Source organism: Mustela erminea, chromosome 3, assembly GCF_009829155.1.
Source record: "Mustela erminea isolate mMusErm1 chromosome 3, mMusErm1.Pri, whole genome shotgun sequence".
In the NCBI taxonomy this organism is placed as follows: Eukaryota; Metazoa; Chordata; class Mammalia; order Carnivora; family Mustelidae; genus Mustela; species Mustela erminea.
The window spans coordinates 163,571,504-163,585,398 of NC_045616.1; the positions used below are offsets into that span (position 1 = coordinate 163,571,504).

Consider the following 13,895-nt stretch of genomic DNA (forward strand, 5'->3'; position numbering starts at 1 on the left):
GGAACCAGGACATGGAAGGGGTGGACCCCCCCACAGAGACGGGGCTCAGAGGCTTTGGGAAGTCTGCTGCCGGAGGAGGGCCCAGGGAGGACAGGCGCGGGGCGGACAAAGCGCCGAGGAGGACAGATCTGGGCAGGACAGGCCATGGGGATCAGGCCCAGGGAGGACAGGACCGGGGCGGTGAGGCCCTGGACAGGACAGTCAAGGCACAGCCGCCTGAGTGTTGTCCCAGCAGGAGCCTCCTCCTCCTCCTGCCCTGGGGGCTCCAGGTCCCTGACCTCACACCGCATGCGTGTGTCTAGTGGGGGCGGGGGCTCTCGTCACCTCGGGGGGCGACCCACACTCTAGAAAGGAGGGAGGTTGATGTGACAGTTCGGACAGTGCTGGGCAGTTGGGAGAGCCGTGGGCTCTGTTCACGCCCGTCACCGCCTCCCCTGCCACAAGCCTGATTCTGGAGTCTGAAAACCCGAATCCCTCCAACATGGTCCCGTGATGCCTAGAGCCAGTGAGGAGCTCTGGGATCTGGAGCTTTCTGACCTGGGTGTCAGGATTATTTTCTTTACCTCACAAATCTGGGCCGTGACGGCTCCTATCATAACGGGGCCGTCCACCTCCTGGAGTAGCAGCACAAGCCGGCGTCCGCTTCGACTCAGAACCCAACTGTGGAGGTGAGGCAGCAGGTGATGGTGTGGCCACCGGTCCTGCAGGTGGTTGGGGGTCCGAGGGGACGTCGTGGGGGGAGGCGCCCAGGCCCCCCCAGGTGGTCGCAGGGATCTCCGGAGATACGGGTGCACAGGCCGTGCTCCACCAGCCCGCCGCCCTGCTCCGTCTTCATGGCCTCATGTTCTATCTTCGTGATGGATCCCCTCCGGGAGGCGGGTCTTGAGCGAGCCCAGAGCAGACTCCTCCTGGGTCTGTTACCCACGGACCCGCCTCGAGGCAGCGGGGGCCGGGAGCCGGCGCCGTCAGCTCTTCGCCTCAGAGGCATCCGCACGTCCTGCGTTATTGCTCTGAGTCTGCTCAGCCTCGGCCCTGCACATGGGACCCTGGCCCACCCCACGGTGCCCGCATCCCTGGGCACCTTGCATCCGGTCCCTGAAGCTCCTTTCCTTCGGACGGGAAGCACCCCTTCCTCTCCCAGCTCCAGAGTTCAGGGGTGCTAAGGGTGAGAGGTGAGGGCTCCCTCGAGCGCGCAGACCCCGCCTCTCAGCTGGGGCTGGTGGGCCTGACCCTCCGGAGTGGGGGTCTCCAGTCCCATCAGGCTGGGACACACTTCTTTGTGTTCTGGCCGAGGTGGGGGGAGGGAAGGGCCCTGGGCAAACTCAGCTCTCGGGTTCCAGTTCTGGGCGGGTGCGGGGGTGGGGGGCACTCCTGACAGACCCGCCTCCCCCACCCTCTCCTCCGCAGGCGCGGCGTGCTGCACCTCCACGAGAGCCGTGGCATCGATGACCTGGGTCCCCCCCGGTGGCAGCTCACGTCCTGCCTGGTGCTGGTCATCATCCTGCTCTACTTCAGCTTGTGGAAGGGAGTGAAGACTTCTGGGAAGGTGCGGCCGGGCCGTGCGGCTGCAGAGCGGGCTGTGGGCCATGCGGCTGCGGAGCGGGCCGGGCGCCGTGGTAGCTTGGGGAGTGGACCGGGGACCGTGGTAGGCTGGGCAGTGGACCGGGCGCCGTCATAGGTTGGGGAGTGGAGAGTTGGGCCGTGGTAGGCTGGGGAGCGACCACTGGCCGTGGTTAATGATGGTGTCAAAGGAAGGCACTCACAGCAGGGTGTTTCCAGCACGACCACAAGCACAACATAAATTGTTTTTTACTGATGAAAATATTTTGGTTTTTATCTGGGCACCCAAAGCAATTCTGACCAAAATGTGCCCGTTGCTTGCTATATACGGGTAGTGAAGGGCCAGCACCCAGAGCCTCGGTAAGGACAGGCTACTCCCTGCCCCAGCCCAGGGCCCACCGTTTACACACCACATGGGTGTGTATTTGCACAACCCGTGAAATTCAGTGCGTCTCACTCCTCAGGAGCTCAGCACCCCCCTCCCCGCCCACTGCTGCAGACCAAATGCAGAAGAATGTCCCTTCTTTGCCAGATTATCTGTCCCATTTCAGTCCCTGGGAAAGTTTCGGGATGGAGAGCAGCAACACCCTCTACAGGGACTTTGCTGAGCCAGCACCCTGCAAATGTTTGGGATGATGGGCTTCCCGGCAAAAGGCCACCCACCAGGGTGACCGTGAAGCCGCCCTGCCGGCAGGTGGCTGGTGCCGCCTGATGACGCTGTGCTCTCCCAGGTTGTGTGGGTCACGGCCACCATGCCGTACGTGGTCCTCTTCGCCCTGCTTCTGCGAGGAATCACTCTCCCTGGGGCCATCGATGGCATCAGAGCGTACCTGAGCGTAGACTTCCGTCGGCTCTGCGAGTCTTCTGTGAGTATGCCCTCCGCCCGCAGCCCGCCGGGCCACACGCACGGGCAAGCTCCACGCCATGGGACTGCTGTGTTCTGGGGCAGGCTCAGGAGATCCCGGAGGCAGGAGCTGGGCCGGAATTTCTGACTCAGCCTGTAGATGTGGCACATGTAGGTGGCCCGGCCAGATCGGCTGCACGCGGGACCCCACCGAGCAGGGCTCACCGTCGGGTGACGTGGGCATAGCTGGGCGCTGAGTGGACCAAATGAGAAAGTTAAGGGAGGAGAGCCCTGCTCTGTTCCCATGAGAGCAGACGGGAAGGCTGCGTCCAGTGGGCGTCTTTCCCTCCACCCATCCCTCTTCCCGGAGGAACCCTCTCAGCTTCCTCTGATGAGCGCCGTTGGGCTGCCCGGCCTGTGCCAGGAAGTGTGGCCGCTCACCCGGAGCGCAGGTCTAAGCGCAGGTCTGGTTCATCGTGGTTGCGTGAACTAGGGCTCCCTCCCCAGGAAGCCAAAGCTCGCTGGTGAGACGCTCATGGCGCCCATGGCGCGAGGGAGGGAGTTAACTCACTCACAGCAAACACTCCGTCTGCAGGTGGGCCACACGCTGCTTCGACAAAGAACAATCACTCTGTACCACAATTCTCAGAGACAGCCTATGGAAGAGAGGGGGCTTGGCCAGGCCATGGGACAGACAGAGGTCTCCCAAGAGAGGAGGAGAGAAGGGGCAGCAGCATTTTAGGGAAACAGCCCAGAAATGTGAGTGACCGTTGGCCGGAAGCAGCAGGGATGATGGAAAAAGTAGCATTCTCAGGAGGTCACGGAAAACGCAGGTGCCCTCGATTTTGGCGGATGGTGGGGACTCCAGGGGCTACCCAGGGGACTCACTGTGGCAGGGCCATGGGACATAATGGGGAAGGGTAGCTGAGGTGTGGGGGGCACAAAGCTGGGGACAGGGGGATGTTTGCAGGATCATTACCCAGTGCCACTAGGTGTGGGGGAGTCGGGTGTGGCACCCACCAGGACGCAGGAAGGCACCGCCCTGAAGTGGAAATGAGTAGGAACAGATAGAAGGGGAGGCAGGTGTGGCTTGTAGCCCCCAGGAAGTCCCCAGGAGTCGGGGAGCAGCAGAAGTAGGCACCCATGGACAAAGACAGGGAAATGGCACTGGGTAAGCCACTGGGAAGTCCCTGCAAGGACAGGAAATGAGGCCAAGAGAACAGCAGATACATGCTCTGCATGGGCAAGGGAAGACAGTGGCCATGCGCCAGGAAGCCAAGGGCTGCCGCAGATATGCCTGCAGGGGGAGTGGTTGTGGGGTCAGTGGCCAGAGGCCGTGGTGAGGAAATCAAAGAAAATAACAGGAGGGCAACATAAGGAAGCTAGTGCTTGGGCAGGAAAACCAGGCAGCGCACAGGAGGAAGCTAGATCGGTGCCCGTGCGTGCGCAAAGATGCTCACGTGTGAAGCAGAGAAGAGTAAATGACAGACGAGAGGTTGTTGGACATTAGACAGACGATAGAGGGCAGGTAGAAGGTGGAAGACAATAGGTGCACAGAGATAGATAATGGATGGATGGACAGACAGATGGACAGATAGACGATAGATGGGTGAATACATAGATTATGATGGATAGACGGATGATGGATGGATGGGCAGATGGACAGACAGATGGGTGACGGATAGACAGATGATGGATGGACGGATGGATAGATGGCTGCATACACAGATGATGGATGGACGTGTGGGTGGATGACAGATGGACAGACAGACGCATAGATGATAGACGGGTGGACAGATGACAGACGGTTGGATAACTATGGGCATAGGTAGGTGATGGATGAACCCATGGCCGATGGGCGGCCCATGACGGATATCTTCGACAAACCAGTGTGTCCCGTCCTCTCCAACCACCTGTCAGCTCGGGGCTAGGAAGGGGCATAGACCAGGACAGAGCAAGCCTACAACCCTTGGGCTCCAGTGAGCCTGAGGTCCCAAAGGGACAGGCTCATATGACCCCCCCGTCCAGAGGGTGGAGCCATTCCTTGTCCTGCTGCAGGGTCCTGGCTGACCTTTGGATAGGGCAGGGGTGGGGCCTCACTGGCTTGGTGGTCATCCTGGGGTGTCCCCCCGGGGTTCCTCCTGGCCCAGGTGCTGCCCATACTTCCACCCCCCAGACTCTTGGTGGCCCCATTCAGAGATCAAGTGGCCCTAGGCATCCTTCTCTGGGGCTTAACTGTTGGAGGAAGGCACCCCAGATGCCCCCAGGGACACAGCTGCAGGAGCTGGCCCTGATCAAATCAAGGGTTCCCCAGCCCTATCCCAGGCCTGACCCTCACCCATCCCCTGGGGTTCAGTCTGGAGTGGCCTGATGGAGCCTGCCGCAGGCAGGACGCCTGGCCTGCATCCCCACTGGTCTAGGACAGGTCAGGAGCAGAGGTGCCACACAGGGGCCCTTCCAGAGCAGACAGGACAGAAGGGACATCTGCTGCGTCTCTTCCCACATTCCTGGCACTCTGGACCTTGCTCTGCTCTGACACAGAGGCTGCCCTGCGTCCTGGGGATCCATTTCTGGACCCCTGTATGGACAAGGGTTCCCCCCAGGGGTCAGCCTCCTTAGATGGCATCCAGACCCTGGTTCGCTCGTCTGCAGCCCTTGGGGCAGTCGCACAGGGTGGGACAGAGTCCCATCCTGGAGAGCTCCCGTTCCAGCAGGAGAGGATGGGTCCAGGGGTGGAGGAAGGCGGTTCCAGGTGGGCCCAGAGAGGCTACCAGGTAGGTTCCAGGATGGGCCCCAGACCGCGTCCAGAGCTGGGTCCTCAGGGCAGCAGTGAGCAACGGCCCAGACACTTGTCCGGGAGGCACATCTCAGAGGGGGCGTCACATGTGCAAAGTCTCAGGGGTGGGCACTGACTTGGCAAGGGCCAGGCGCAAAGCAGGGGCAGGGCTCTCCCAGGACTACGGCCCCTGCCTGCGTTGGCCAAGCGAGCCGACTGATGGCCAGCGCAAGCAGGACGGCAGAGCCGAGGCCCCTTGGCCCACTCGCCCCTCAGCGACTCGAGGCTGCACGCCGAGTCCTAGCCCACTGCCTGGAACACACTGTCCCTGACAGCAGGGTAATCCCGAGACCCCGCGCAGGCTGCCTGAAGGACAGAGGCTCAGCTGGCCCTGGTCTGCGGGCAGGTGGCACCGCCCAGCAGCCCTGGGCTCCGCCTCCTCTGCTGCATCCTGTCGGGCTCCCTCGTGAGGTCATACTGAGGCCAGTCACCCTGGGGCATTCCCAGCCGAGCTCTGCTGTCACGGCCTGAGGGTTCTCACCCACAGGCCTGCACCGTGGGCTGTCTGGACGCTCGGGGGCAGTCCCCAGGGCCAGCCAGCTCCCAGAGCCCTCAGATAGCAGGTGTGGTCCTCCTGTGGGTGATGCCGGTGTTGAGGGGGGGTTCAGCTGCTTTCCACCCCGACCCAGGGCTGTGTAGGGGTGAGGCAGTGCCCCCATCCCCGGGTGGTCTCTGCATCACCCTGACGGGAACAGTTGTGGCTTTTAAAAAATACCACGTTGGTGCCACTAGGAGCCTCGGGCTTACACTCGGCAGGCGTGCGCCGTAGCTGCGCTGCCCTGGGCGAGCACACGTGCTGTCTGGGCTTCACGGCCTCTCCGTGGGTGTCGCCGTGTGCGTACCATGAGCCCGTGGCTTTAAACGCCGTGGGAAAGATGCAGACATCCGTGGGCACGTCTGGCCAAGGCGGCCACGTCCGTAGCATCATCATACGTGACCTACATGTCTGGCCGTGTGCAGAGCGGTGCTGCCGTTCAGGAGAAATCCCAATGAAGCACCCAGACAGCGCCCCTCCGTGAGCCTTTCTCGGGCCGGGGACACGGCGGGCACATCCCCGAGACGGCATTTGCCCCGATCGCGTGGCTGAGACGGCTCATTGATGACGATCTTGTGTGTCAGCTCCCCTCTGTCCCATGGAGCTCTCGGCGGCCCTGCGACAGCTGGTGTCCCAGGCCCCGCGCACCCCCGCGGTCACCTCTCTTGTCTGGTTCCGCACAGGTGTGGATAGACGCCGCCACCCAGGTGTGCTTCTCGCTGGGCGTTGGGTTCGGGGTGCTCATCGCCTTCTCCAGCTACAATAAATTCACCAACAACTGCTACCGGTAAGTCCCATCGCAGGGTCTGCCAGGCCACTGACTTCTGACAAGACATGTCCCCAGAGACAGGGAGGGGGGACACGCCGTGCTCATGGGGCCTCTGAGCCGGACCGTGGAAGCTACAGGCGACTTGCCCTAAGGAAAGTACTAGAACAGATGAAGGTGTTCACCAGCTCCCAGAGTCACCACCAAGGGCCCCGGCCTCTGCCCCCTCCTCCAACCGCTGCCAGGCCCCAGCTGCCGCTGCGTCCTGGTGCCTAGAGCACTGGGCTCCAGGGCAGGCTGACCTGCAGCCAAAGTCCATCTAAAAACAAAAGTGAGTCCATCTGGGACCCGCTTTCTCTGACCTTTATGGTGTCGGGTTTATTTCCTTCACATCATGAGGACAGAAAATGCAGTAAAAATACAAAGCGTGCGTAGCAGAGTGGGCACCCCCCGCGGGGGGCGGCCTCTGCCTGAGTCCCCCCAGGGCCTGGGCGCTCGGCAGACGTCCTTCCACTCCGGCAGCCCTGCTCCCCCACCTCTACTTCCCTCTGGCCCTCTGAGTTCTCAGCCTTCCGCGTGGGGTCCCCCAGGCCGGGAACACACAGACCCATAGCATCGGGGCTCCACCAGACATCCCCAAAACCTCATTTCTCCCAGGTCCGCGCAAGCCATCTAGACACCCTGCCAGACATCCCGGGCTGAGCGTGGGTGGGGACCCCGTTGGTTTCTGTTCGCCCGCCCAGGGCCCTCATGCGGCCGCCGCGGACCATCTCACCTTTGCACCGAGTCCTGGTGTCAGAAGCTCCTTGGCTCCTGGGCAGACGCGCGTGGTTGGCCACCATGGGGTCCGCCTGGGCCAAAGCCTGCACACACCCAGAGCCTAGAGCCACTCCGATGGGGGCCCTGCCACCCTGGGCACCGGCCTGTCTGCGGTGCCGCCCACGGGAGGGGCCAGGGAGCCCCCGGAAGAGCCCCCTCCAAAGCCCGCCAGACCCCGGACGGGGTGCATCTAGCACAAAGGGAGGGAGTGACCCCTCCTGCAGCACGGGGCTGGGACGTGTGTCTTGTTTCCCAGAGACGCGGTCATCACCACGTCTGTCAACTCCCTGACGAGCTTCTCCTCCGGCTTCGTGGTCTTCTCCTTCCTGGGGTACATGGCCCAGAAGCACAGCGTGCCCATCGGGGATGTGGCCAAGGACGGTGAGTCCCCGCAGGGCAGGCCGCCGTCCGCACAGCCATGTCCACCCAGTCCCCCCGAGTGTTTTCCCCACACAGTAGGAGGGAGACGTGCGGGCCCTGAGTCCGAGTCACACATGTTCGGGGCAGGGGTGCGCAGAAGGACACAGCCCCCAGGGCAGCGACAGACCCACCACACCACACCCCTGCCCTGCTTAGCCACCAGCTCCGTGCAGAGACCCTGGGGCTGCAGAACAGGCTGTGGTTCGCGGCCTCAGGGTAGGCCTTGTCTTTGTTTACACTGGGGAAGGGGCCCACAGAGCTCAGGGGTGGGAGCCCTGACCACTTCCGAGCCGCGCAGCCGGCAGGCCGGGGAGGAACCCGGTGGATTCGCACCCAAGCCCTTCATCAGCGCCAAAGCTTTTTCCTCCAAACCCCCAGGATCACAACATATGTAGGTGGGCTTTGGTAATAACCAGAGGAATCACAGCATCTTGGGCACGCAGACAACAGAGACCCTTGTTCCCAGCCCGCTCGCCCAGCCAGCCGCACACACCAGCTGTCTGCGTGCAGAAGCGGGCAGCGGGTAGTGGGCACAGGAGACCCAGCGAGCAGGCTGGGCCCTGGGAGGAGGCCAGGTGTAGGCGTGGGCTGCGGAAGGGGCCCCTTGGGCGCTCGTGGGGCTGCTCGGTCCTCGTGCGTGGGAGGAACGCCGTGGCACTGGGCCAGTCCGGGACCCCGGGGTCTCCTGGGATCACCGCAAGCCCTGGCCTGCGTCAGATCCTTCTGGGGGTGGGCAGGGAGGGCTCTTCCCCTGGAGTCTGTCCTCACCCCCCCACTCTCGCTGAAAAGGCCCCTCGTCTCCTGGGGCTGCCTCAGGCTCAGGAGAGCCCACGTGGGTGTCACTGACTCATCTCCTCCTGAGTCTTTTTACTTCTGAGTGGGGGCCGCCGCAGCTCAGCGAGGGGCCGAGGGGAGGAGCGGGCCGCCCCGCCCGTGCGCGCCGCCCATAGCCTCCATGTGACTCTTGGCTCTTGCGCGCTGAGCCTTTGGACCCCACTCTGGAAGTAGGAAGCAGAGGTCCGGCCCCCCGGGACTGGTGAGGAAAGCAGGGGCTGGGCGCGTGCTTCCTAAGTCTGCATTCTTGCCTCCAGGAAAAAATCCAATAAAAGCAGGAGAATGGGAACATAAAGCAAATAAATACAGAGCAGTGAAATTTACTCGCTGCCGCATTTATGCATTTCCCGTGCTTCTGCCCTTTTTTACGATAAATAGCAGCGGCTTACGAAACCTCTATTAGCCCTGGAAGTGGAGTGAGCGTCTTCTGTGCATTTCCGCGACCAGTAAAGTAAATGTCATTTACAGCTCTAATTCTCAAGAAAACAGGGTGAAATGTTAGCTCAGGTACGGAACTGAAGGGCGAGGACACTGACCGCACGTTCCAGGGAGCCGACCCGCCTCTTCCCCGGTCTGCGGCTCGTGGCAGCGAGGCTTCGGACCGTCGGGAACGTGCGGGGACGGTGCCCCTCGCCTGTGGGCGGGAACTGCGGAGAGCCCAGGCCTGAGCTCGGCCCCGGGGCTCTGCTCTGCTCTCTGCAAAGATCCCTCAAAGCCCCGATCCCACTGACTGGCTCCCGCCGCGGCCCCACTGAGTGCAGAGAGGTTGGGGAAGCTCCGTCCTCATGCATAACGGCGGGGGAGGCCGTGCGAGTGACTTACGCAGGCCCATCTTTTAAAAGTGACCCTGAGACGGATTCCAGCTTCCGGTGGGAATGTTTTTGCTTTGGGGTCATCACAGCCAAATGGCCGCGAGTCCGGCGGAGGCCCACACGGCCTTCACCCCCGCCCCCCCGCCCCCTCCGGCCCACGGCCCCCGAGCCCACCCAGACCCCACGGCAGGGCGAGGGGCGGCGCACCGTTCAGCGTGCCTGTCTTCCACACAGCTGCCCTGTTCCCCGTGTCCCAACAGGAAATGGTCCCAGGGAGCGGCCGCATGCACAGAAACCTGCCCCTTTCCCGCACTCCTGGAGCCAAGCATTTCCGTGTTCTTCACGTGGTTCTTAAAGATAAGACGCAGAGTAATTACTGGCATGGAAAAATATTCACGGATTGCTAAGTGCACCACAGTGCGTGTGTGCGTGCGTGTGTCCGCACAGATGTGTACACGTGTCAGCCTGTGTGCGTGTGCACGCGTGTGTACGTGTGTGGGTGCACGCGTGTGTCTATCACGTGCAGAGAACAGACCAGGAGGCCTGCGGGAGGTTGTCCAGGGCGGCGGGCAGGTGCCCCCCCCACCGCCCTCCTCTGGGTTGGTTCCACCCCCACCACCCCCGGCCCCCACAGCCCTACACAGACCAGAAGGGCCCAGAGAAACAAGGTGCGGGCCTCCAGCTGACGTCAGCTTTCCATTACCTGGAGTCCCGGGCCCGGTGTCCCCTGCGTTCCCCGGAGAGAGGACTCCTCCGGGAGGGCGGGAGGACAGGCGCCGGCAGGGGATGGTCATCTCCCCGCGGGGAGTGGAGGCTGTGGGCGGCGGTAACAGGACGACCCGTCTGCAGGGCCCGGGCTGATCTTCATCATCTACCCGGAGGCGCTGGCCACGCTCCCGCTGTCCTCGGCCTGGGCCGTCATTTTCTTCATCATGCTGCTCACCCTGGGGATCGACAGCGCCGTGAGTGACCTTGGCACCTCGCCCGCCAGGGGGCCCTGTGCAGAATGGCCTCGCCTCTCCCCACCACCCTCACGGGGCAGGCAAACCCAGGCGACCCCAAGGGGGGGCCCCGCATGGTGGGAGGAGGGGCCCCACGAGGGCTCGGGGCCCTCCCTGGGTGGGGTGTTGGACCAACCCTCTTTCTTCCCTCGGGGCAGCCACCGTGCCCTCTGCCCAGGTCACCACAGACCCTGACATGCGCACACAGGCCAGTAGTGGGAGGGCAGCGCAGGGAACGTGGTGAGGACTGACCAGAGCCAGGGCCGGTCCCTCTGGATTTCCTTGACCCCAGAGCCCCCAGGAGGGACGGCTGCACCCACAGCGCGCCAGCAAGGGCTCCGGCCGCAGCCCAAGCCCTGCCCACTGAGTATCCCGGGTGCGGCCCTCTGGGTGTGCGTGTGCTCCCGGCGCGTGTGCCTGACTGTGGGACAGTGAGCTGGGGAAGCAGAATACGGGCTTCCTCGGACTCCTGGGTCCCCACCGCCTGCTCAGGACCAACAGCTGAGACCTCAGGGCCCCCGTGAGCGTCCATGGGTACCCTGTCCCCCGGAGCTTCCCGGAAAGTGTAGAGAACCACACATCCCACGCCCTGCCCTGGTCATTGGCTCTCATCTCCCAGGCAGCCTGGTCAACGGCTGCTGGGGTCCACGGCCCTGGACCACACATCTGCCTGGGATGAGTCCCACGAACAGCACGTCCTAGAGGAGGAGGGCAAGGAGGGTTACCACGCAGGGCAGGAGGCTTGGAGGACCCCCTCGCGGCAACACTCAGAGTCAGGAAGGCTGCGCCCAGGGCCCTGCCAGGTCCTCCCCAAGAGCAGACAAAGGCGCTGCTGCGTTTGGGGGTGGCGGGCCGGGGTTTTGTGGCGCCATCGGCAGATGGTGCCACGTTACCGACGTGGGCTGCAGGGCTGCTGAGCACATCCTGTCGGGGATGGCGTCCACCCCGGGTCCCTGCTCCAATGGCCGAGGGCTTGCACGCAGGGCCCCTGTGCCCCAGACGCTGTGCGGCCCCCACCCGCGCCCATGCCCAGGCTGTCAGGCCACTGGGCTGGACACAAAGCGCGCCCCGCCCCGCAGCGCCCCTGCTCTGTTGGCTGCAGATGGGCGGGATGGAGTCGGTGATCACCGGGCTGGTGGACGAGTTCCAGCTGCTGCACCGGCACCGGGAGCTCTTCACGCTCTTCGTCGTCCTGGCCACCTTCCTCCTCTCGCTCTTCTGCGTCACCAACGTACGTACCAGCACTCGCTGCGCCGGGCGAGGTCGCGGCAGCATTTGGGGTCGGGCAGCCCGCCGGCACTGAGAGCGGCTGACTGTGACTTGTAATGACATGCTAATGACATGCTAATGACGTGCCAATGATATGCTAATGCTGTGTGGGTCGCCGTGGTCGCGTGTGGGACTGTGTGGTCGCACAGGGTGGCCGTGGTCACCAGGAGCAGCTGTGGCCACATGTGGCATAGCCGTGGTCCATGGTCCCTTTGCTCCCGGACAGCCCCCTTGGAAGCAGCCTGGGCTGAGCACCTCCCTGTTGGGTCTGTGGGGCCAGCCCCTGACCATGAGGAGAGGGGCTGGGCCACCTTCCCTCCCAGAGTCACTCCCAAGTTTGGCTGCTCCAATTTTTATTGCTTTCACCTCTGGTTGCAGCCGGAGTGCGGGGGTGGGGGGAGAGGGGACAGGAGAGGCCCTTCCCATTCCCGTGCAAAAGGCACATCTGTGAGAAGCTGTGTGTGGACTGAATTCCGGCGGCTCCTATCGGACTCTATGGGGAGTAAGAAAGACTATGTCTGTGAACTGGGTCCAGTTTAAACTGGGCCTGGCGTCTCCTTGGGGAGAGCATCTCTCTGGGCTCCCCAGGGAGGCATGCTGTGCCCGGCACCCCGAGTTCAGCGGGCACCCCCTCTTCCAGGGCGGCATCTATGTCTTCACGCTGCTGGACCACTTTGCGGCCGGCACGTCCATCCTCTTCGGAGTGCTCATCGAGGCCATCGGGGTGGCCTGGTTCTACGGTAAGGGCGAAGCCTCTCTGGGCCCGGGGTGCGTCCACAGGGAGGAGACCCAGCCGCGGTGCCGTCGCTGTGACCAGTCGGTGGCGTCCTTGCGCGGTCCCTGTGCTGCCTCCTTCCTGACGCATCGGCTCCGGGAAGCTTCGAGCGGTGGCTGCCACGGCACCGCGAGGACAGGAGGCTGGAAAGGGTCTGCTTCACCGCGTCGATGAGCACAGTTAGCCAGGGCATGCCAAGATGCTTACCGTGGTCAGCACTGTTCCGTGTAGCCACCCGATTATGCCGGGCCCACGGCCTCGTGGTCACTGTGGGAGAATGGCTCATGGGGGCCAGTGGAGGTGAGGTCCCTGCCGTCCACCTGGAAACAGGCCTGTTCCTCATTGGGGACCAGGACCAGCAACACAGTTCATAAGGCGGAGGCGGATTGGCACACTTCACGGCGCCACGGCTCACACGCCAGCTCCTCACAGGGGCAGAGCCTCTGCTGTCTCCACCACCGCTGCCTGCCGGCCGCTGGCTCCTGAGTTAGAACGCGGAACTCCTCTGGCGGGTGGCCAGCTCCCAGGCTAGACGGGGCCGCCTGCCGCCACTAGGGGCCACTTGGGGGCCATTCTGTGCCCCCAAGTCGTCCTGGGTACTGTGACTGCCGTGGGCCCCCGAGCTGGAGAAGGCCCTGTTCCTTCCCCACGTGCTGACCCGCTGCGCCGCAAGGAGAGAGCACCGGACCCGGCCCCTCCGGACAGCCGGCAGGGACAGCTCTGGGAACGGGCGCACCCCTCCCTGGCTGGGAGCCCCGGCCCAGAGCTCACGGCCTGCTGTGCTGTGCCGGGTTTCCCACCCCCCCATGGGAACCCTAGTGTTGCGCAGGACGCACGGCCTGTGCCTCGGGGCCATGGGCAACGTGGCCTGAAGAAGCATGTCAGCTTCGAGAGGCTGACCTGACATATAGCTCGTGTTTTTGGAACAGATTTTCAATTCTAGTTTCTTTTGTACAGGAAAGGGAGATATTGCATTCTGTGCTTTTATTAGCACCTGGAATTAATACTTGATCCTTGAGAATGGGGCTCTCTCTCCTGTCCCCAAAGGAAACCCCCCAGTGAAAGAGAGGAAGTGCCCCAAATGCGTCCCTCGGTCATGAGCCTGGCGCTGGTGGGAGACGCTGGCGACCGCCACTCCCCAGACCCTCGGGAGACGGAGTCCACATTGTTTCCCCAAATGGCCATTCCCATCCCTGACCCAAACGCAGTCTGTGTTTCTTGCACGATGCATCAGAGTGTGTCAGGCTCCCTGTGCACCAAGGGTCCCTGATGGTCTTCGAGCCAACAGCCCAGCGCCGAGAGGGGCCGTGACTGCCCTGACTGCTCGTGGGGCCGAGTCCAGAGGGGTCCAGGGGCTGGCCTTGGGTTCACCCTTCTCCCTCCTAGTGCGCCCCTGGTCCATCTCCATGTCCAGGGTTCCGATG

The 13,895-nt window shown here is 63.3% G+C and overlaps 1 protein-coding gene across 1 annotated transcript in view; it reads left to right on the forward strand.

Moving 5' to 3' along the window:
• Positions 1-13,895, forward strand: part of SLC6A3 (solute carrier family 6 member 3) — a 34,891-nt gene that overhangs the window by 14,650 nt on the left and 6,346 nt on the right. Inside the window, exons 5-11 of the mRNA XM_032337833.1 lie at positions 1,408-1,546; positions 2,292-2,426; positions 6,459-6,562; positions 7,617-7,741; positions 10,276-10,388; positions 11,530-11,658; positions 12,337-12,436. Coding sequence (XP_032193724.1) covers positions 1,408-1,546; positions 2,292-2,426; positions 6,459-6,562; positions 7,617-7,741; positions 10,276-10,388; positions 11,530-11,658; positions 12,337-12,436 — 845 coding nt within the window. The remainder of the gene's footprint in view (positions 1-1,407; positions 1,547-2,291; positions 2,427-6,458; positions 6,563-7,616; positions 7,742-10,275; positions 10,389-11,529; positions 11,659-12,336; positions 12,437-13,895) is intronic.